The sequence below is a fragment of the Sebastes umbrosus genome, chromosome 23 (genome assembly GCF_015220745.1).
Source record: "Sebastes umbrosus isolate fSebUmb1 chromosome 23, fSebUmb1.pri, whole genome shotgun sequence".
NCBI classification, from domain to species: domain Eukaryota; kingdom Metazoa; phylum Chordata; class Actinopteri; order Perciformes; family Sebastidae; genus Sebastes; species Sebastes umbrosus.
The window spans coordinates 1,115,558-1,139,423 of NC_051291.1; the positions used below are offsets into that span (position 1 = coordinate 1,115,558).

The following is a 23,866-nucleotide window of genomic DNA, read 5'->3' on the forward strand; positions in this document are numbered from 1 at the left end:
ATTTTATTTTTTATTTTTATTTTATTTATTTATTTATTTATTTATTTTTTCCTGCCAATCTACTGCTCCACACTCCAGTCCAGTAGGTGATGGTAATGCACCAAATCGTTGTTTGCCAACCACCAATAAAGCTCAAAGAAGAAGAAGAAGATAACCAACAGTGAACTCTTCTCTTCTCTGCAGCATGTCTTCAGGAAGACCAGCTTGACTATTTTCTGTCATTTTGACCAGAAAGTGACTTTTTGTAGTTGGTGCTGCAGCCTTTAACCTTTAACCTTTGACCTCTAACCAGCATGGATGAGAACACTTTAAAGCAGCTGGTGAAGCTCACTCAGGATGGACAGGTTGACTCTCTGCAGAGACTGATCAGCAGCTCTGAGGTTCAGTCTGTCAGCAGGAGACACTTCGGTCGGTCTGGGGACACCCTGCTGCACTATGCTGCCAGGAGAGGACACCTGGACATGCTGCAGTATCTCATAAAGCAGGTGTGCATGGATGTGGAGCTGCACAACAACGACTACAAGAGGCCTCTGCACGAAGCTGCTTCCATGAGCCACCAGGCCTGTGTTAGCTACCTGCTGCAGGAAGGAGCCAACGTGGACAGTCTGAAGAAAGCTGACTGGTGAGGATGATTAATGCATGTTAAACCAGGGAGCAGATGATATAGAAAGAAATGTTGTGTATGCATGCAGCGCCCTCTGTTGGCTTTAAATATCAATGACACCGGTTATTTGGCAGCTCCCTTCGATAGCTCAGTTGGTAGAGCGGAGGACTGTAGAGGCTAAATGCTGAAATCCTTAGGTCGCTGGTTCAAATCCGGCTCGAAGGAGGATTGTTTTGATTTACCAATGCACATCAAACTCTTAGTTTTACGAACTATATACGAAACTATCGTTAAACAGACAAAAGAAATGATAAGAGACAAAGAATGGCAGCAACAACAGGCGATGCGAATTGATATTGTGGGGCGGCCACCAATCCGAAGGTCGGTTGTTCGATCCCCGGCTCCCCCATATAATAATATAATAGTCTTTATTCGTATAGCACCTTTCTAAACATAGTTTCAAAGTGCTTGCACAGATGCAATGAAATACAGACAAAATAAAAACAACAATAAAAGAACAAAACATAAAAAACAAATAATGAGAAAACCCATAACCAGTGGTATCAAAACAATAAGTTACTACACAGAAGCCAAAAGAGAACAATATAAGGTGTGGGAAAAGGTGCACCAAGCTGTTGCCTTACGGAGTTAAAAAAGCCTTAAATATATTATAATAATATAATAATATTATAAAATTCTTGTGCCAGAGATTGCTCAAAAATACAACAAAATTACAACAAGTTCAAGTGTATAAAATAAAAAGTACTATTTCTAGCACCAGTGCCTAAAAGAACAACAATTAAGTAAGATACTGTACATTTAGAAAAATGAGTAAATAAGATAAGTAAAATAAAAAAAGTTAAAGTAAGCTAAAAAACAGAAAAATAAGTAATATTGCACATGTTGGTCATTAATATTGCACACAATGAACAAGTCCATATTATGGTTACATTCGACTTGCAGAACTAAGCGTCTATTTTTCTCAAAGATAACAAAAGCCCAAAAGGTCTGTTATAAAGTTGTTTCCTCAAACACTCTCCTGTTAAGTCTCTCAAGTTGCCACTATTTCCTTGAACAAAAATAAATAAATAAATAAATGTCAGCTAGGTAGCGTATAGACATGCACTCTGACCCCATGAAGACTCACGTTGAGGTGACAGCCTCCTCATTTGCATAATGATGCAGAAATGCATAAAGAAATGCATAAATTAAATAAGTTTGGGGAAATAAATAAGGGGTGAAATGCAAAGGAGAAAATCGTGCATAAATAAATTAATACAAAAATATACATGCATTTAAAATAAATGCTAAAATAAATAAATTAATAAAAATAAATAAATGTAATGAAACAGAAATATCAATGTATGTCACATTTTATCACTTAATTAATGGCAACATTAGTTTTTACATTTGCTACATTTATTGACATGTTTATTTATTTATCAAGTCATTTATTTATGTATTCACTTATTTTTTATTTTGGCAGGTTGGACGTTGATGTACAATGCCTTGACAAAATAATAAATATGTAAGAATTAAATTAAAAGTTTTAATATCAGACACATATCTCTTTATTAATGTTGTTTTGTATTTGATTGTGAAATGACATATTTTTATTGCGCTGTGAAAAAAACAAGGGAGAAGAGTTTAATCTTTATACACGAGGAACACAAACTAGACCCAATTTAATTATTTAATTGTTTAAAAACTGTGAAGGTGAAGATTTCAAAATACTATATACACACCATGTGATAGTCACAACAAAATTAACAATTTTATTAAAGATGGAAAAATTAAAGATAATTTACTGTGAACTATTTACAAATTTGATTTAAATTTCTTCTATTTGTGCATATTTATTCCCTTGATATAATGTTTAATAATTATTTTATATATTTGACGGTGTCAGTGTTGCCTCTTCTCTCTCAGGACTCCCCTGATGATGGCCTGCACCCGGAGAAACCTCGACGTGGTCCAGGAGCTGCTGTGTCACGGCGCCGACCCCGCTCTGAGAAACAAGGACGGCTGGAACTCCTTCCACATCGCCTGCAGGGAGGGCGATCCTCTGGTCGTACAGCACCTGCTTCTTGTCGCACCGGAAGTCTGGAGGACGGAGAGCAAGACGCGCAGGACGCCCATACACACTGCAGGTAAGGCGTCCTCAGATCCCCGCTTCCAGGGTTAGGATACGTGACGCCACGGCTGAGTGGCTACACCTGGCGTACACGAAAACATGTCCTGACTTGGGCTGGTTTATCTTCCCAGAAACTGTAATCTAAGTGTGTGATCACACACACACACACACACACACACACACACACACACACACTGTGTTTTCCTGTTATGTTTGCGTTGATTGTCAGATTATAACCAGTACTCTCTCTGTTCACCATCCAGCGATGCACGGCTGTGAGGACGTTGTTAGGATCTTGCTGGAGAGGTAGGTTGAAATCTTGTATGTAAATGAAATCCAATTTTATTCTCCAGCTACCACTTCACAGTCCGTACTTGGTGTGGGGGACTAGAACCGGCAACCCTCTGGTTCCCAAGCCAAGTCCCCACGGACTGAGCTACTGCCACCCTAAAATGTGCTCCTTTGAGCCGTATAAATTTAGCGTAACACTTTTGAGCTTGATGATGATTTGCTGCTCACAGATGACCTTGTCTGACTGACCCTCACCTTCCAGATGTGGCTACGCCCCAGACAGCACCGACAGCTGTGGAGTCACTCCTTTCATGGACGCCGTCAGGAACGGACACATTTCCGTGGCCAGGCTGCTTTTAGAGAAGCACCGGGTATATATGAAGGCGTTCCAGTCTAGTAATAATGCTTCTTCTGTATAAACTGAGATATTTCTGTGTACTTGTCAGGAACCTGACCTGTGTGTGCTGTACTGTAGGCCTCTGCAACTGCAGCTGACGTACTCGGGGCTCAGGCGGTGCACCAGGTTGCCGTCACCGGCCAGGAGGAGGCGCTGCGTTTCCTGGTGCGGGACCTAAACGTAGACGTGAATCAGAGGGCGACTGACGTCCAGCTCACTGCCCTGCATTACGCCGCAAAGGTCAGATCAGTGACTCTGAACTGGGGTACTTGATGGAGGTGCAACTATGTATCGCAATTCTTTTTTTACGATTTTTGAAATAAATCCCAGAATCGATGTATTTGATTCATTTGAGTCTAAGCAGCGGCAGATGGACGTTACCTCTTTTATTGTTGTAGTCTGAGTAACGTGACGCCATATCCGTCCTGTATCCGTCACTCAAAACAGACCGTAGAGCAGAAACCAGCAGATACGAGAAAGTATAAACCGTCGGAGGGTCAGCGTGGATACGACCTGCACCCTCACATGTTAAATCCAGCGTGGTAAACACTACACATCCAGTAAAGGATGGAAACACTTTGGGTTTGACACATTGACAGGAAAAGCAGAGCTACACAGAGCAGAGCTAAAGCTGCATGCTAACTCTGTCACGGACAGGAAACGTTATGGTATGGCGGTAACGTTGCGGTGGAGCCGGCCGTCGCTCTCGTCTCCGTGGTCAAATGGGCCGACGCTACGACTGTAGAGCACCCAGATACTGACATGTCTGTTCTCTGCATTGAAACGGCCCCGATGGAGCTGACCATGGATGGATAAAGAGTGTGACGCTGACTTGTCAGAAATTAAGGTCGCAAATACGTGGTTAAAAAGCAAGTATATCTCCGGTCTTAGGGGATACTACTGCAGCTGATTGGGAGTCACGTGGAAATATTGTGAAGTAGCTCAAACAATTAGAGAAAATGGAAATTGCAATTTTTAAATAAAAAATACATCCACACTTGAGTGGATAGCTGGACATGTATGCATATAAACTCTCCTTCCTCATTTCAATCTGTGGTTTTCAGGAGGGCCACACGTCCACCATAAAAACTCTGCTGGAGTTGGGGGCAGATCTTCATGTTCGGGACAAAAAGGGAAGAACTGGTAAGCAGTGTGTCACACTCCGTGTTGTGTTGTGCACTTCAGCTGCAGTGCTGAGCTCTTTTAGGACAAACATTCCCAGAAGAATTAAATATCCAGATGAAGGCTGTGATATGTGTAAATAATAGAATAATCATTTAACTAGTAATAATAATAATGGTCCAAAATGATGTCATGACATAGTATAACATGCTTAAAGAAATAGAGAATATATAGGAATTACTTGCAAGACACACGCCAACATGTGAAACAGAGTACTGGCAATTGTTTTTTTTCCACTTCAAGCACTGGTCAGAATCAATCTGAAGGTATGCTTTATCTAAAACATGCAATTATACCAGTGTGGTCACCCTCCCACCCTCTCATGTCCTCTTCTCTATGTCCCCAGCTCTTCATATGGCCTGCATCGGGCAGCACGCAGATGCCGTTGGGACACTCTTGCAGCTCGGACTCCGAGACTCCGAGGATGCGTGTGGCACCACGGCACGGCAGCATGTCAGGAAAGCAGACGTAGTGCGTGTGTTTGAATGTGGCTCACCAGATCCATCGTAACGTAACGTAACGTAACGTAACGTAACGTAACGTAGGGATACAGAACACGGAAAAGAACCTGAAACATTTAATACGATTAAAGTCAGTTGAGGTTGTGAAGATTCCAATAAATCTTTACTTGTGCTGTGTTGTGTATTCTTGAGACTTCAGTGACACACAGAGATGCAGTCTGAAATATCCGTAACCGCTTATCCCACGATCACCAATAACACGTAAAATTACTACTTTATTCTAAAGTGAGATTTTCATATCTTTTATATTATAAAGCAGGTTTTAGTGCTGTATAAATACTGTGAAAGTATCGAAATGCAAAATATACAGAGAAATACACACACAACTCGTTTTCAGAAATTGTGCGTTTGAAACAAGCCGTTAGGATTTCTGTCCATTTGTGATGTCACAAATATACAATATTTAGACCATTACACAGTTTTAAATGTAAACATTCTAAATGTGTCCCAGTTTATTTCCTGTTGCAGCGTAAGTAAATAGGCTCGTTCGAGATGAACTGCGTCTCGCCTGGAAAGAAGACGAGATCAGGCGGCAGCAGCAGCAGGGGGCGGGGACTAAAAGCTGCGGTCAAGTCGGACAGTTTCCAGCCGTTTCCAGCAACCTTCACGGAATTTACAGGAAGTCACAGAAAAAGCTACTTCCTGTTAGATCCAATCTGTAGGCCACTTGTAGTTTTCAGACCACGTTGGGATTTATTTATATTTGTTTGTAAATCTCTGTGTAAATGTGCGTGTGTCTGGCATTGGATTCTATTCTTTATTATTTTTATGTCTACCTTGTAAAACACATGATGAGCAGTCATTTTGATAAGTGCTTATAAATAACCTTCATTATTATAATAATTATTATTATCAACCACACAAGATGTTTGTTAACAGATGAATCCTTCATCGCACAACATGAGACTAATATCCTACAATCTAGCATTAAATATTACAATTACACAGAAAGTTGTGACTTTCTACAACACGTGGTGTTTGCTGTCAAAACTAAGAGCCAATCAGCTCTTTGATCAGGCGCGTGCAGGTGTGAAATAAAGGCAATAAAAAAAATAAATGAAGAGAAGATCGTCCTATCATTCTGCCTTGAATTAATTAATTAATTAAAAAAAAAAAAAAAAAAGTCTCTCGGACAGGAGCCGGCTCCCATCGTTCACTTAAAAGAGCCGGCTCAAAGAACCGACTCGTTGGCAACCGACACATCACTAGTGTCTTCCTGCCAGTGATTGACAGCTGAGAAGCCCCGCCCCCTCGAGGCGCCTGACTCTGGACCGCAGCCTCTCCTAAAATAAAATAAAATAAAATAAAAATAAATTCAAACGTCTCTTCCTCCGATGTCATATTGTAATGTAAATTCTCATTAAAAAAACCAAAACTGTTCCTCCTTAAACAAAGACGCCTTTCATGAGTTCCTATCACCTGTTGAAAATAAATGTGGCATTTTATCAACAAAAAAAAATAAAATAAAATAAAAATTAATTCAAACGTCTCTTCCTCCGATGCCATATTGTAATGTAAATTTCTCAATAAAAAAACAAAACTGTGCCTTCTTAAACAAAGACGCCTTTCATGAGTTCCTGTCACCCGTTGAAAATAAATGTTGCATTTTATCAAAAAAAATAAATAAATAAAATAAAAATAAATTCAAACGTCTCTTCCTCCGATGCCATATTGTAATGTAAATTTCTCAATTAAAAAAAAACAAAAAACTATGTATACTGCCATTTTGAAATAAAAAAAAAAATAAATTCAAACGTCTCTTCCTCCGATGTCATATTGTAATGTAAATTTCTCAATAAAAAAAACTATGTATACTGCCATTTTGAAATAAAAAATAAATAAATAAATAAAATAAATAAATAAAAAAAATTCAAACGTCTCTTCCTCCCAGTGATTGACAGCTGAGAAGCCCCGCCCCCTCCCAGTGATTGACAGCTGATAAGCCCCGCCCCTGCCAGTGATTGACAGCTGATAAGCCCCGCCCCTGCCAGTGATTGACAGCTGATATGCCCCGCCCCTGCCAGTGATTGACAGCTGATAAGCCCCGCCCCTGCCAGTGATTGACAGCTGAGAATCCCCGCCCCCTGTAGTCTCCTGACTGTGGACCGCTCCTCTCTCCTCTCAGCCCGCCCTGAGCCTCGTCTCTACCGTCTCTCTCTCTCTTCCGTCTCCATTTTCTTCCTCCCTGACTACTGAAGAAGCAGAGCGCTAAAGACTCGGACAAAATGAATGAAGAATACGACGTGATCGTCCTGGGCACCGGGCTGACGGTGAGAAACACTCAGACGAGCTTTAAACAGTGATTATACAACCTGTTAAAACCAGCTAGTTAGCTTAGCTTAGCTTTGAGCTAACTAACTAGGCCTAATCAGCGCTAAGTAGCTAGCCTAGCCGCTAACCGACTACACGGCATGTAGAAGGAGGATGGGTCACGGGTTTTGTGGTTTTTTGTACAGCGCATGCGCAGTGTAACTCAAGCTGCCGTCCTGCGTTGTGATTGGCTGACCATATTCTACTGCGCATGCGCACTACCCACATTAAAATATGACGCCTCCCTTCCATATATTCCTTGTCTGTTAAACTGTTAGCATGTTGCTATAACGTTAGATTAACGGTGCCTAAATGTTATTAAGATAACTGGATATTAGCTCAGTATTGTGTCCACTCTGAATGTAGTTAGCACAGTTATTTAACCCGGGTTATTTAGAGGTTTAGATGAGATTATAGCCGAGCTAAGTGAAGCTAGCTGGTTAGCATGCTAACAACAGAATAAGGACGTGTCAGCTTGAGTCGGTTAATCTCTGCAGGAGGTGTCTGTTAGTGTCTGTTAGTGTCTGTTAGCTCTGATGTTGACTTTATCTCAGGTGAGATGTTATCAGAGATAGTCTCTAAGACTGTCTGAGGACTAGTAGGATAAATACTGAGTAATGTTAGCTCACTAACTAACCCGAGATAGCTCAAGTTTCCCTTCCTGGTGGACTCAACAGGCTGGAGAGGAAGACAGAAGTCAGAGTAAAATATATTGAAAGAAAGTAGTAAAATATATTGAAAAAAAGTCATAGTAAAATATATTGAAAAAAAGTCATAGTATGTTGAAAAAAAGTAGTAGAATATATTGAAATAAAGAATATATTGAAAAAAAGTAGTAAAATATATTGAAAGAAAGTAGTAAAATATATTGAAAAAAAGTAGTAGAATATATTGAAAAAAAGAATATATTGAAAAAAAGTAGTAAAATATATTGAAAGAAAGTAGTAAAATATATTGAAAAAAAGTCATAGTAAAATATATTGAAAAAAAGTCATAGTATGTTGAAAAAAAAGTAGTAAAATATATTGAAAGAAAGTAGTAAAATATATTGAAAAAAGTAATAAAATATATTGAAAAAAAGTCATAGTAAAATATATTGAAAAAAAAGTCATAGTATGTCGAAAAAATAAGTCATAGTATATTATGTAAAAAAAGTCAGTGATGTATACGGAAAAAAAGTAGTAAAATATATTGAAAGAAAGTAGTAAAATATATTGAAAGAAAGTAGTAAAATATATTGAAAAAAAGTAGTAAAATATATTGAAAAAAAGTCATAGTAAGTCGAAAAAATAAAAGTCATAGTATATTATGTAAAATAAAAGTCAGTGGTGTATATGGAAAAAAATTAGTAAAATATATTGAAAGAAAGTAGTAAAACATATTGAAAAAAAGTAGTAAAATATATTGAAAAAAAAGTTATAGTATGTTGAAAAAAATTAGTAAAATATATTGAAAGAAAGTAGTAAAATATATTGAAAAAAGTAATACAATATATTGAAAAAAAGTAGTAAAATATATTGAAAAAAAGTCATAGTATCTTGAAAAAAAAAGTCATAGTATATTAGGTCGAAAAAAGTAAATAAAAAGTCATAGTGTAGCATGTCGAAAAGATAAAAAAGTCATGGTACAGTGTGTCGAAACAATAAAAAAGGTAAATAAAAAAAGTCATAGTAAAATATATTGAAAAGTCATAGTCAAATATATTGAAAAAAAGTTGTAAAATGTATTGAAATAAAGTCATAGTAAGTCGAAAAAATAAAAGTCATAGTATATTATGTAAAAAAAAAAGTCAATGATGTATATTGGAAAAAAATTAGTAAAATATATTGAAAAAAAATTAGTAAAATATATTGAAAAAAAGTAGTAAAATATATTGAAACAAGTAGTAAAATATATTGGAAAAAGTCATAGTAAGTCCAGAAAAATAAAAGTCTTAGTATATTAGGTAAAAAAAAGTCAGTGATGGATGTTGAAAAAAGGTCATAGTAAAATATGTCGAAACAAAGTCATAGTATAGTATGTCAGAAAAATAAAAAGTCATAGTATAGTGTGTCGAAACAATAAAAAAACTCATAGTATGTTGAAAAAAAGTCATAGTAAAATATATTAGAAAACTAATAAAAGTCATAGTATAGTATGTCAAACGATTTGTATTATTATAAATACTAAGTAACGTTAGCTCACAAACTAACCCGAGATAGCTCAAGTTTCTGTTCCTGGTGGACTCAACAGGCTGGAGAGGAAGATACAGAAGTCAGAGTAAAATATATTGAAAAGTCATAGTAAAATATATTGAAAGAAAGTAGTAAAATATATTGAAAGAAAGTAGTAAAATATATTGAAAAAAGTAGTAAAATATATTGAAAGAAAGTAGTAAAATATATTGAAAAAAGTAGTAAAATATATTGAAAAAAAGTCATAGTAAGTCAAAAAAATAAAAGTCATAGTATATTATGTCAAAAAAAAGTCAGTGATGTATATTGAAAAAAAGTCATAGTAAAATATGTTGAAACAAAGTCATAGTATAGAATGTCGAAAAAATAAATAAAAAGTTATAGTGTAGCATGTCGAAAAGATAAAAAAGTCATGGTATAGTGTGTCCAAACAATAAAAAAGTCATAGTATGTTGAAAAAAAGTCATAGTAAAATATATTAGAAAACTAAAAAAAGTCATAGTATAGTATGTCAGAAAAATAAAAAAGTCATGGTATAGTGTGTCAAACAATTTTTATTATTATAAATACTAAGTAACGTTAGCTCACAAACTAACCCGAGCTATCTCAAGTTTCCGGACTCAACAGGCTGGAGAGGAATATACATCGAATAGAATAGAAAGCTTAATTGTCATTGTATTAAATACAACAAAATTCACAGTTTCCACTTCTGGTCAGTGCTTTAAAACAAATACTTGACATGACTAAACGAGGCAGGTAAAACATATAACAGGTAAAACACACACAGTTATAAAGCAAATAAAACAGGTAAAGTAGATGTAATAAATAAATATAAACAGAAGTGTTACACTAGAAGTATAAAATATAAAAATAGATGAAATGTAAACAGAGGTAATTGCACTTGTAAAATAGGAGATAGGGTAGATGTAATAAATAAAATGTGAGCAAAGGTAGTTGCACTTGAGGTGTTTATTGCTCAAGGATATATTGCATATATATATTGCATAACTGTCGCAAAGTTAACGAAGCCTCAGCTTTTTTAATGAAAATATTTGCTGGAAATAACGGCCTGTTTATCCAAAACCGCTGGATGACTTTGGACTATGTAACTGCCAGTCAGCAACTTCAGCAATAGGTTGTTAAAATGTAAGTTAACTCGTTTTAACTCGAGTACTACAAAGCCGAACAAGCTGATCCATCATGGTGTGAGGTGGCAGTTTATTCCCATTTATGTGTAAGCGTTGTTTACCCGGATATTAAAGTCAGTCACAGCCTTATTGTCTCCTGACTTGCTGTCAATTTTGCACGGCTGAAGCGTGACTATACCGTGATGCCAATGCAGCTTCCTGTCAACTCCCGAGTTGCAGCTTTCTGTCAACTCCCGAGATGCAGCTTCCTGTCAACTCCCGAGTTGCAGCTTCCTGTCAACTCCCGAGATGCAGCTTCCTGTCAACTCCCTAGTTGCAGCTTCCTGTCAACTCCCGAGTTGCAGCTTCCTGTCAACTCCCGAGATGCAGCTTCCTGTCAACTCCCTAGTTGCAGCTTCCTGTCAACTCCCGAGATGCAGCTTCCTGTCAACTCCCTAGTTGCAGCTTCCTGTCAACTCCCGAGTTGCAGCTTCCTGTCAACTCCCGAGTTGCTTGAAATCAATTTTCTGGACTGTTCTTGTTCTGGAGAATCCTAGCGCACACACAGTTTTAATTTCTGACATCATCTGAGCCTCAACATAGCCTTGTTTTAAGTTTCTGTAAAAATCGACCTTTATGACACTGAGTTACAAAATGTTTGGTTTCAGGCTTCAGAGCAGGCAGATGTTTTACAGGGCAACAGCAGCCCAGCAGAAAGTGGGTTGGCTAAGTTTTTGATGGGCAGGGGTGTTGATTTAGCTCACATTTGGGTGTGGTTCCAACAAGACTGAGGAACCGAAAGTAGACTGTAAGTACTCTGTAAGCTCAGTAAAGGAAGAAAGAGACTGACTGTCAGCCAGCCAGCCTAAAAAGCCCTGCAGATCACTGCACAGTAGTGGTTTTAGTTCCCTTATGCAAATAAGTGACTTCATTTATGTATGTCTCATGGATTCCCCTTTTATGTTACACATTGACATTAGCACTGCTATGACTACTAACTCAACAGGTTACAGAGAATTCTAATAATAATAGTAATTAGTGCGGTCAAAGTTAATGCAATAATAATGCGTCAACGCCGCTAATTTAATAAACACATTAACGCATCTTGTGATTTTTAGGTTGTAGCGGGCTCAGTTTTAAAGCTAGAGTGTAATACTGGTATCACATGAAACTAGAAAACCTAAAGAATCCATTGGTACCAACCATGTCATTTTAGCTTGTCACGAAGGAGGCTAAATAACGCTCCAAACTTGTGCTGAATTTTGGCGAGGAAAAACTGGCATGGCCATTTTTCAAAGGGTTTCCCTTGACCTGAAAATGAGTTCTATGGGTACCTAAATGCTGCTAAATGCAGTACCTGTGAGGGTTTCTGGACAATATTTGTCATTGTTTTGTGTTGTTAATTGATTTCCAATAGTAAATATATACATACATTTACATTAAAACAAGCATATTTGCCCACTCCCATGTTGATAAGAGGATTAAATACTTGACAAATCTCCCTTTAAGGTTCATTTTGAACACAATCAAATATTGTAATCGATTGACTAACCCTAACCCTAATAAATATATATAATAATTGTGCAATAGTATGCTCTAGCTTTGTGTTCTGAAATGGAATATTTTCTGCCACCTTTTTTATGTCACTGGGTTAAGTGACTGGGGGATGGGGTTTCCCATCTGTCCACTACTAATGACACATGAGGGGAGTGGCTTGGCACAAGATATCAAACTGTACCTAAATGCAGTCTGGATCACATAGTGATGCTCTTGGTGATCCCTCCCAAGTAAGCAGCTTGTTGCCTAAAGGCGAGTAAGGCGGCATTTCAGTGGTTGAGGAGGTTGTGGGCAGTTATGCTTTTTTCATCATTCAGTACACGAGAAATGACTGTTGGAACGTCACCAATGGTAGCGGGTGAAAATATGAGTGATGGACAAATATTTGACCTAGCTACCAAACAAAAAAAACAACAATAGTGCAGTGGAATAAAGTTTTCCATTTAAACTTAAAAACTGTTTGAAAAACAATTTTAATAATCAGTTAAAGTGGCAGTAGGCAGAATATTTTTGGCATCATTGGGCAAACATTTCATAATAACCTTTCAGCTAGGGATGTTAATAATTAACCGTTAACCGACATTAAGCATTTTAACCGATTAACGCTATGGGTTAAAAACGGTTAAAAGAAATATTAATAATTCATTAAAAAGCTGAGCGGCTCAGAGGAGCAGCTCGTCATATTAAGGAGAAAAGGTGGTCCACCTTAACAGCCCACCTTAAGAGGCGGAGCCGGAGTTGCAGGATACAGGAAATTGGCTTCTGTCTCTCCAGCTCGCTTGAGCGGAACGGAGGAGTTGTAGTTTCGTAGCATTTATTCAGCGACAAATAAACTACACAAACTGCTACACCTACATTCACAGCTAGAACGCCACCAACAACCTCACACACGGACACTCGTTAAATTTACGTCGCGCTGACAGACCGTATGTGTGTGTCGGCGGCGAGCAAGAAGCCACCAGCAATGCTAGAGCTGCTAACGTAGCACAAACACACACACTGTTTGTCGGACAATCGCTATCGTTAATCCGGGCAGACACACAGCTGACAACCCGCTAAACGAAACTAAATGTGCGGTGGAGACTTTTACTGGGAAAGTGGCTGCATGTCCGCGACACTACACACAGCATCGTAGCTGCTAAGTTAACGCTCCCGGACTGTGAACTGGGGACTCAGTTGTCTGTTGTGCTCGTACACTGCAGCTGGCGCGAGGCACAAATCTTGTCGGTTAACGTTTAATAATCGGTTAACGAGGGTCGGTTATTGGTTAAGAAACTTTTTCAAAATTAGCATCCCTACTTTCAGCATATTGTAATTCAAGTGTTGTGAGAGAAAACTAGACTTCTGCTCCTCCTCATGACTCTGTTTTCAGGCTTTAGAACATCTAGCCTGTGACGGGACACTTTGGCCAATCACTGGTCATTTCAGAGAGAGAGAGCGTTTCTATTGGCTGTTCGTTCAACGGAGACAGCTGTCAATCACTCAAAAAGTCTGATCAAATGGTCAAACAAGGCAGCGTTGATCAAATATAAATCAGTATTTTGTTTCTGTAATGATTATTTCTCGCCTCAAACGTTTTCAGAAACATCTTGTAGTGTACTGTTAAGATGTAAAATGAGATGTGATTTGTTTTTTGTCACTATTTTCTGACATTTTATAGACCATATGATTGATCAAAAATCAATAATATAAATAATCTTTCATTTCAAACAACAATTTATCAAGAACATGATTGGTAGATCACTCCATAATGTAAATATTTGTCAGTTGCAACCATAAAGTTAAATATACCAAAGTATATAAAGTAAAATTGCTGCTGATTACTTTTGCATTCGACAGTTAGAACTATACTGTTGCTGCTATCTTTGTGTTCCATCAAAAAGAGGAAATGGTATTAAAGGAAAGGAAATGGAAACAATGCTTGCATTCACTCCCAATATAATGAATAAGGGAGGTCAGCTTGTGTAGAAGTTTCAGGCGTTGGTAATCAAGTGCTGATTAAACAATCACTAAAAACGTTAAAAAAACCATAAAGATTTGCATTACTACGGTAACTTTATATATCGACCAAATACTGCTAGAACACGATTGTCTTAACTCTGAAGACGACACATTCCCATCTCATTTTATAAGCTCATCACATGTTTCACATGTAGATCTTTAATCTGCTGTGTAACTAAGAGATGAAAAATCAAAGTCCAACAGATTCTTGTGACTTGAAACACTTGTAAGTGTGTCGGAAATGTTCAGTGTCGTAAAATCAAAGCTATTATAGTCCTGCTGTAATTGTAACGTCCTGTCATGTGATTGTGTCTTTCTGAACTGCAGAGACGCATCCAGCTCTTGTCCTCTGTGCCGGACTTTGCTGCCTCTCTGATTTTTATGGGTGTTATGTGTTAAAAATTGAACTGAGACTTTCCCCTTTTTTTGTCCCAGTGTTTTATACTGGCGTTATTTTCTGCCTGACCGTACACTGGACCAGAGTGTTTTCCTCTCTTACCCCTTTCACACCAATGACCAGGGTTGGACCAGGTTTATCTGACCCTGGTCCAACCCTCCTTTCTACCCCTTTCACACCGAGGACTCAACCGGGGTTGATTGTGTGTATGAAAGGGTCATCTGTTATGTTATATATTTGAATTGTGTGTTTTTATGCAAATAGCTACTATAGATGACAATAACAAAGGACAGTATAGGGCTCCCCCTGAAGCTACGGTGTAATTCTAACACTTTTCATTTAGCACATAGATTTCAAAAGTGGCAGGCTATAAAAAAAAAGTTAATCTATAGACCATGAGATAATCTTACAAGTTCATAGCATGTTGCACTGTGCGAGATGGGTCCAATAAAGTCTTGGATGCAATGTATTTAGGGCTGCTGGAGTTAATTGTGGGGCGGCTGCTCTGCCGGTGCGCTGGTTTTGAAACTGGACGGAGGCTGTGAATAGTACATTTCTCTAGAGCGGCTTTAATTGAAGAGAAAACATCAGTAACATGTCGTATTTATAAAGATGAAGTATCTATAGAAAAAGCACAGACCACAAGCACATGACTTATTAAAGTGCTATGGCGTAAATAGAAATTAACCTATGAATGCAGAGATGTCAACATCTATGCCGGTCACTCTTGTTATGAAAAACCTAAGGAATCCATTGGTATTGATTATTTTTATAAATTCTCCAGTGGTAAAAAATGTTTTAAATTAGCACCAAATCTGTGTAACAAATGTTTTTACCCAAAAATTGCTGCAACAACTTACGAGACATAATAGACAATAGACAAATCATAATGCTCTAAACCCTTATACACTTTTACATTTTATTTTAAATAATTATTTAATTTTTATTTCTAATTTATGACTAGAACAACTTGACACACAGTGCTGAGCTACATCTCAAATTAATCTTCAGGTTCCCAACTTTCAGATGATGTTCACCACTTCTATGTGACATCTACTGTTGACCTGCTATCTCCCCCTAAAGACCCCTTGTACCCCCTAAAAAAATGTCTATTGTGGGTCTCAGAGGGTTTATAGGACAGTTTACAGGTTATGTGAGTGAGCCTTCATTTATCCCAATATAATACTGTAGGTGCGGTGCATTTTTTGTCCCCTGAAGAGTCATTAATCACTAATTTATCCTAACTGACTGAAACAAATGGTACCAAACACTAACGGAGTGAAGGCGACACCAGCCAGTGAAAGTTATGATGCATCATTTTTTTTGTCTTGTGAGGAACAAGTTATACCGCCATATTGTAAAGCTGCCATCCGACAGTAAAACTTGTTTTAGAGTTAAATCAGCACAGTCACATGATGCACACAGTAATCGCATTATGGCCTTTGGTCAGTGTGAATTCCAGGCTCTGGCAAACATGCACATATTTTCTCATCATAACCAAGAGACTTAAAGCCATGTGAAAGCTATAATCATCCTCCTAGGTTCACAGAAGCATGGCAGACATTCTGTTGGTATTGGGTGTGTCAGAACTGATCTGTGGATAGTGGTCTTTGTCTAATTCCGCTTCTGTTTTTGTTGTTTTCTTCCAACAGGAATGCATTTTATCAGGCATCATGTCAGTGAAGGGGAAGAAGGTTCTGCACATGGACCGCAACTCCTACTACGGAGCTGAGAGTGCCTCCATCACGCCTCTTGAAGATGTAAGTTGATCTCTGTCCAAATATTGACTTTGTGTCTTAAAGCTGACACATGGGAACAGGTAAATGAGGTGATTAACAGCTGGAGAAATGGAGGGTAAAGCCGGTAAAAAGGTGGTTATTCAGATGGTTTATATCTTTTTTTAAGCCAACAATCTGGCGGTGATGTGTCTCTATTTATCCTCTCAACACACAAGTCGTGGTGGTGATTTAGAAATGCCAGAGAGGGAGAGACAGAAAAGAGAGCACAAGAGAGAGAAAAAACAAACAGCAGCCAAAACTTAATTTGGTCTGCTTAATTTGTTTATTAAAGGAGCAGTGTGTTGGATTTAGTGACAGCTAGTGGCGAGGTTGCAGATTGCAACAACCCCTCCCTTTCCAAGCGTGTCAGAGAACTAAGGTGGCCTTCAGGTAACGTAAAAACGTACCATTGTTTGGTTGAAACATGGCGAAGCAACATTACGGGCTCATTCTAAGATAACAAAAACAAACCGATTCTTATTTTCAGGGTATTAAACAGTTATGAATACTATTCCATATCTGGTAATGCAGCTCTGGGATTGGGAACTTCCGATATCCAACAAGGGCATACGTGCCAGTAGGGATGTCACGGTACCAGAAATCTAGTAGTCGATACCAATACCAGTGATTTTCCACGATTCTCGATACCAAATTCGATACCATGGTGAAAAACAAAACAAAACGACAATAAATCCCATGTAATTCAACACGTACTCTTTAATTAAAAACATTTGAACATTACAAAAGACAGAGGCATGTAGCCTTTAAGTAATAAATAAAAAGATGTGACCCATTTTGTTCATTTTGGCGTATAAGCGGCATCCACTTAAAGGTGGGACCAGCTATTCTCATTTTATTGACAAGCCGCTCACCAGCATTGAGCAGCAACCAGACCTCCAACAACAGAATAACGTCTGATAAAGCCCAGTAATAAAATTGTCAAATCATATTTTAGTTGCTAATTGGGAGTTGATATGATATCGTCTCATATCGATCCTAGGCCCCTGAATTGAATCAAATCGTATCATGGCAGACTTTGTGATACTAGCAAATATTGTACTGCTGTCCAGAGGATCGATATAATATCATATTGTGATAAAACTGGTGATTTTAAACCCCTACTTTTATAACATCATCGGACTCGAGGTGGAAAGTCACCAAAAAGAGGATCCAGGTAAATGCAACAGAGCCAGACTTACCTAGTACTCCCCAAGACCTGTAAACAGACGTTGATGTGTAAAACCACTGTAGTTCCTCTTTTGATGGTCACCTTGTTCTCTGAAATGCTCCTCTGGTGTGGTTGTAAGTTATTGTCTGTAGCTTGTGGTGAGTCAAGTCTGATTCTCTGTCTCTCTGCAGCTCTACAAGCGCTTCGGGCTTCCGGGCAAACCTCCAGAGTCGATGGGAAAAGGCCGGGATTGGAACGTGGACCTCATCCCTAAATTCCTGATGGCCAACGGTATGACTTAGATCTAGGGCTGCTGATTTAGAAAAAATATCTAATTGCGATTATTTTGACTGATATACCGTTATGGTTTGCGATATTAGACGGAACTATACTATATAAAGTAACGCTGATGTTTGCATCTTCTTCCCTCAGGTCAGCTGGTGCGCATGCTGCTGCTCACAAAAGTGACCCAGTACCTGGATTTTAAAGTGATTGATGGCAGCTTTGTGTACAAGGCGGGCAAAATCCATAAAGTTCCCTCTACTGAGGCCGAGGCTCTGTCATCTGGTAAGTTGTTTGCGAAGGCAGTGATTATAGGACAGAGGATTATAAAAAGAATGTCACTCAAAGTCTAAACTCTTGGTCTCCTAAAGGTCTGATGGGGTTGTTTGAGAAACGGCGCTTCAGAAGCTTCCTTCAGTTCATCGCCAACTTTGACGAGGCCAACCCCAAAACCATGGAACAAATCGACCCCCAAAAGACGAATATGAAGGCCGTTTTCGAGAAGTTTAAACTGGGCCAGGACGTCATGGACTTCACCGGCCACTCCCTCGCCCTCTATCGTACAGACGAGTCAGTTGCCTTTCTAGTTTTTTGATGAATGTTATTTTTATTAGGGATGCACCGATACCAGTATCGGTTATCGGGTCCGATACTGTGCTCTTACTGGGTCTTTTGGCACAGAGAAGTACTCGTATCGGTACTCGGTATCGGCGAGTTCCCAAAAGTACTTGTACTCGGTCTGAATAAAAGTGGTATCGGTGCATCCCTAGTTTTTATAATACCTTAGTTGCATGTGATTGTGATGCTATTGTACAGTTTGTACAGTTTTAAATGGTCTCCATCTCTCTCCACTCAGTTACCTGAATGAACCCTGCATTGAGACGATAAACAGGATCAAGCTTTACAGTGAGTCTCTGGCCAGATATGGCAAGAGCCCATACCTCTACCCGCTGTACGGCCTGGGAGAACTGCCACAAGGGTTTGCCAGGTAGGACTCTCCCTTTGACACACATACTATTATATTATGTATTACTCTGTTATATCTGTGTGCTGCAATTTGATTGGATTATATTCCCCAGAAGTATAAAACATTACATGTCCCTTATAAATTAAAAAGAAAATACCACTAATTTGTGAAGGAAATGTCTTTATTCTTTGATTTTTGGGTTGCTGGATAATAAATAATTGCTGACAATGACTGATATATTTGACTTCAGGACATCTCTGACTACTTACATGATGAAAATCAAACATTTGTAATGTATTAATTTAGCTATTTTCCAAATTAAACCAAATAGAAGTGTATGATTCAACTTTTCCCCGTGGTCTAGTGTTAAAAAAAGTTAACAAAAATCACAATAAATCGTAATATTGAATTGCAATACATATCGAATCGGCACCCAAGTATGGTGATAGTATTGAATCTGGAGATAGGTGAATCATCCCAGCCCTAGATAATAACTATCAGGTCCAGTGTTAAACCTAGTCTTTATTTTTAATGTATCATTTCATGTAGCTCAATACCGTTCATTCAGCTCATATCTTCTGATAAAGGGAAGTAACATTGCACGTTGTGCTTCCGTTCCAGGCTGAGCGCCATCTACGGCGGGACGTATATGCTGAACAAGCCCATTGACGAGATCGTGGTGGAGAACGGGAAGGTGGTGGGAGTCAAGTCTGAGGGAGAGGTGAGCATCAAATGTGTAACCCCTAAACACCTTCCTCCAGGCATTACACCAATCCCTATCCTTTGACCTCTGACCTTTGGCTGTTTGCTCCAACACAGATCGCTAAGTGCAAGCAGCTGATCTGCGACCCCAGCTACGCTAAGGATTGCGCCAAAAAAGTGGGTCAGGTGATCAGAGTCATCTGCATCTTGAATCACACCATCGCCAACACTGGTGACGTCAACTCTTGCCAGATTATCATCCCCCAGACTCAGGTCAAGAGGAATCATGGTAGGCACACACAGGAAGTGAGCAGGTGTCGTAGACTTTGTAGTATTTCATTTCTTTATTTGCTTAAATAAAATACATCTTAAGCAGGGTTTTCCTGCATAGAGAATTACGAGGCGGCCGCCTCCGTCAAAATTTCGCCCCGCCTCCAGCTCTCGACAAAACTGTGACGGGTGTCTTCATGGAAAACACTATTTTCTAACAAGCGTTGCACTTGGTAGATTTCTGTCATGTGTACCTGCAATTGCGGCATTACGCCAACGTGTTAATGTCGTAATCGGCACGGTGAACCGGGAAAGTGTTTCTGCTGGGCCTGCATGATATGAAAATCTGCAATGTGCGATAACTTTGCTCAATATTGTGATGACGATATGACTCGCGATAAATAAAGAAATATTGAAGCATGCATATAAGCTATACTTATATCAGCAAGAACACAAACATCAGTCCATCCTCCTGTCCTCTGTCCTCCTTCCTCTGCTGATGTGATTCACTGCTGGTAGAGGCAGGGAGGAGTTTGCTTTGTCTCAGCCAGCAGATTAGTTTTCAAGTAAGATATATGACAAACTAACCTGAACAGTTAGACTACATAACCTACTGCCAGCCTTTGTTTTAGCTTGTGTAGCCGAGGGTTACGCTGCTCCTATACTCTCTGAAAATAATAAATTAATAACACGTAGGCTCTGTAGTCTGCACCCTCGTCAATAACAGCACATCACCGCTTCCGTTCCTCCCTTCGCAATAAACTCCCCGGACACAAACACTGAACACTGAACACTAGAGGGAACTAAAGTCATTCACAACTCAACATCAATAACTTACAGTTGTTTATAGTTAGCTGTTAGCCGCCGAGCTAACGAGCTGTGAATGTGTAAACACAGCGGCGGTGGATGAGAGATTGTGGACAGAGCAGATTGAAGCGTTGCTCTCCTACATGTTTAACCGTTTCATCATCATTTGTGCTTGTTGAACAGGTGTAATGATAACGTATCGTAAAGTTTTATTGCACTTATAAATGCCGTTGCAAACAGCAGTCGGCGATTGTGAAAGATGCTCCTTGTGCCTCTTCATGTGCCTTCACAGTGTCATGATGAAAATATGTTTACTCTTCTCAATGTGTGGGCTGGCGGGCCCTCACTGTGCGCATTTCCTCCGCGCCGGTTCGCACACAGCTTAGCAACCATATTGAATGTACCTTCTTAATGTGTAACAACAACCTGATCCGAAAGGCAAACCACCAGACATTAACTTGAGTTCTTCGGTTTCCAGACATCTACGTTTGTATGATCTCCTCTGCTCACAATGTGGCAGCACAAGGTAAATACATCGCCATTGCCAGCACCACAGTGGAGACGAACGACCCCGAGCAAGAGATCAAGCCGGCCCTGGACCTGCTGGCGCCCATCGAGCAGAAGTTTGTCCACATTAGTGACCAGTATGCGCCCACTGACATGGGCACTGAGAGCCAGGTATGATCTTTATTCTACCGTTGGAGCAACCGTTTGAATAAATAAAAGGCCTCTTTGACCTCCGTGTGACCTTGTCTTCTCCCCTAGATTTTCATCTCCCGCACATACGACCCCACGACTCACTTCGAGACCACCTGCGACGACATCAAAGACATCTACCAGAGGATGACGGGCGCAGAATTTGACTTTGCCGAGATGGAGCGCAAGAAGAAGGACACCTTCGGCGACGCCGCAGAGTAGAGGCCGCCGGGCGTTTAGCGACACTCCGGATCATCAAAGACGACGACGCTGCCGACAACAACTGAAATCTTACACAACAAAAAAAAAAAATAGAAAACCTACATAAAAATGTACACACCGATGGGCCGGCTGATCATCCGAGTAAAAATGGTCTGCCCATTGAGGAAGTTGATGATATTTAGAGAGATATGATATAGTATTGTTGGATAGGGTTCAGGGAGGGAGCTCTGCTTTTTTTTTTTTTAATCACACACACACAGATGGATGTTGCACTAAACACTGGTTATGCCTAATATACAGTAATATACCCTACATTCTTCTGCTTCATCATGGTAAGAGGATGCATAGTCCAAAGATGCCAAATCAAATGATGATTCATAATCAATAGTATCTTATATGTGTCGAGGGGAGGGGGAGGGGTGTCCAATTGTTCTGTCATTTAAAAGGCGTTTGGGAGATAAATAATATCTATACATCAGTTTATTGGTCTCTGCAAGTATTTCTTCATGTCAAGGTGAGAGAGGTGGCTTGGCTCTGTGCGTCAGAGTTGAATTATGTGTGGCGGAGTGTTCCTCGCTGGGCGTGGCGAGCACATTCAGGCCCAGCAACAGCAGATGGCCGTGTGAGGCGTCACCTCAGCCGTCAGCCATTAAAGTGGGTTTGGGGTGTGTGGGCTTGATGTTTCTGTTTTTTTTAAACCCCTTTTCCTGTCTCATCTCCAGTACAGCCAGACGCATACTATATAAGCCAAGCCACAAAGGGACGGCGGCCGTAGTCCAGCATAAAACCACCCCAACCTATTTTCAACAGCTTGAGTTCCTGTAATGCATCAGATCAGATATATTATTAGTTCCTGTATCATGCAAAGTGATGGAAGACCCAAGCATATTAAGAGCAGATTAATGGGGAAGTGTGGTTGACTGTAATTGCTTAAGAAGGACCAAAATGTGTACTGCAGCAGTATTGAATTGATGAGAGCCCGGTGATATATCTTCTGTCTTGGAACAACTTTAAATAAAAAAAAAAACATCTTGGGCTCAAATGATTTCTGTACTGCAAAGTAAAAACAACTTTGTCAAAAACTGAAGCTGTGTTTGAGCAGTTTATTTGTTTCTTACATTTCAGACAGTTCATGTGTGGAGGAAAAGACGGTGAATGTGAAAAACACGAGTTCTTTTTACTGATGGTTAGGCTCGAGATTAATCATCCCTGAACTTTAGACCGATTTAAGGTTAATGGTTATTTATTGAAATTTTCCGGTGATTGTAGCTCAACCCAGCAACACATTTAGAATATGATGTTCTTAGTGGGGAGACGCTGTTTTAAGTGTTGTTGTAGCTCTGTTGGGTTTTGAATTTATGATTCATCACACTTTTTATTTGCCGTTTGAGATTTCTGCCATCCAAAAAAAGGCACTCTTGAAATGAAAGATGTCTGATTATATCAAGTTAGAAACAGGAAATATGCCTCGTATTAAAACATACACGGTTTTTAATTTAGATCAAAACGTCCTTTCGTCTCACGTCTCTGGAAAAAAGTTGATTAAAACAATAATAATAGTAATGATAATAAAAATAATAGTAATAACAATAATGATAAAAATAATAGTGATGATAATAAAATAATGATAATAGTAATGAAAATTATGACAATATAAATATTAATGATAATAATTACGATAACTAATAATGATAATAATGATGAATATAATAAAATAATAGTAATGATGATAGAAATAATAATGATAACTAATTATAACATTTATAATGATAATAAGGATAGTAATAATACAAATAATAGTAATGATGATAATAAAAATAATAATGATAATATTAATACAAATAATAGTAATGATAATAAAAATAATGATAATATTAATACAATAGTAGTAATGATAATAAAAATAATGATGACAATAATTATAACAATAGTAATGATAACCATAATAATGAATATAATAATAATAAAAATAATAGTAATGATGATGAAAATGAAAATAATTATATCAATAATAACAATGATAACAATAATGATAATAATAATAAAAAATAATAGTAATGATAATAAAAATAATAATGATAACCATAATAATTATAATAATAATACAAAATAATAGTAATGATAATAATAATAAAATAACGGTGTGTTATTTGCATTAAGTTAAACAGATACTATAATGGATAATCTGGCTAATTACATCAATTTCCTAATGAGATATAATAGATGTCTACTGCATGACTACAAACTACGACTCCCACAATGCTCTCTGGCCTCTCTGC

At 38.5% G+C, this 23,866-nt stretch overlaps 2 protein-coding genes, 2 long non-coding RNA genes and 1 other non-coding gene across 5 annotated transcripts in view; 4 read left to right on the forward strand and 1 right to left on the reverse strand.

The window, feature by feature from the left end:
* On the forward strand, positions 1 to 5,240 carry ankrd16 (ankyrin repeat domain 16). The gene is made up of 7 exons (XM_037760256.1): positions 1 to 622; positions 2,534 to 2,754; positions 3,002 to 3,044; positions 3,292 to 3,400; positions 3,505 to 3,666; positions 4,491 to 4,569; positions 4,955 to 5,240. Exons 1-7 carry the CDS (start codon positions 294 to 296, stop codon positions 5,116 to 5,118), a joined length of 1,107 nt encoding a protein of 368 aa, XP_037616184.1. The 5' UTR covers positions 1 to 293; the 3' UTR covers positions 5,119 to 5,240.
* Positions 742 to 829, forward strand: trnay-gua. The gene is given in 2 exon segments: positions 742 to 778; positions 794 to 829. It is a non-coding gene; the product is annotated as a tRNA-Tyr (tRNA).
* Positions 4,179 to 23,866, reverse strand: part of LOC119482603 — a 23,347-nt gene continuing 3,659 nt past the window's right edge. The window contains exons 2-3 of the long non-coding RNA XR_005205472.1: positions 17,717 to 17,727; positions 4,179 to 4,192 (exon numbers count right to left, since the gene is read on the reverse strand). This is a non-coding gene — a long non-coding RNA (uncharacterized LOC119482603). The remainder of the gene's footprint in view (positions 4,193 to 17,716; positions 17,728 to 23,866) is intronic.
* On the forward strand, positions 7,208 to 22,674 carry gdi2 (GDP dissociation inhibitor 2). The gene is made up of 10 exons (XM_037760254.1): positions 7,208 to 7,399; positions 16,348 to 16,455; positions 17,833 to 17,932; positions 18,074 to 18,208; positions 18,295 to 18,493; positions 18,780 to 18,911; positions 19,512 to 19,611; positions 19,710 to 19,881; positions 21,148 to 21,347; positions 21,435 to 22,674. The coding sequence occupies exons 1-10, from the start codon at positions 7,355 to 7,357 to the stop codon at positions 21,585 to 21,587; spliced, it is 1,344 nt and encodes a 447-aa protein (XP_037616182.1). The 5' UTR covers positions 7,208 to 7,354; the 3' UTR covers positions 21,588 to 22,674.
* LOC119482600 lies at positions 9,477 to 9,866 on the forward strand. The gene is made up of 2 exons (XR_005205469.1): positions 9,477 to 9,786; positions 9,833 to 9,866. It is a non-coding gene; the product is annotated as an uncharacterized LOC119482600 (long non-coding RNA).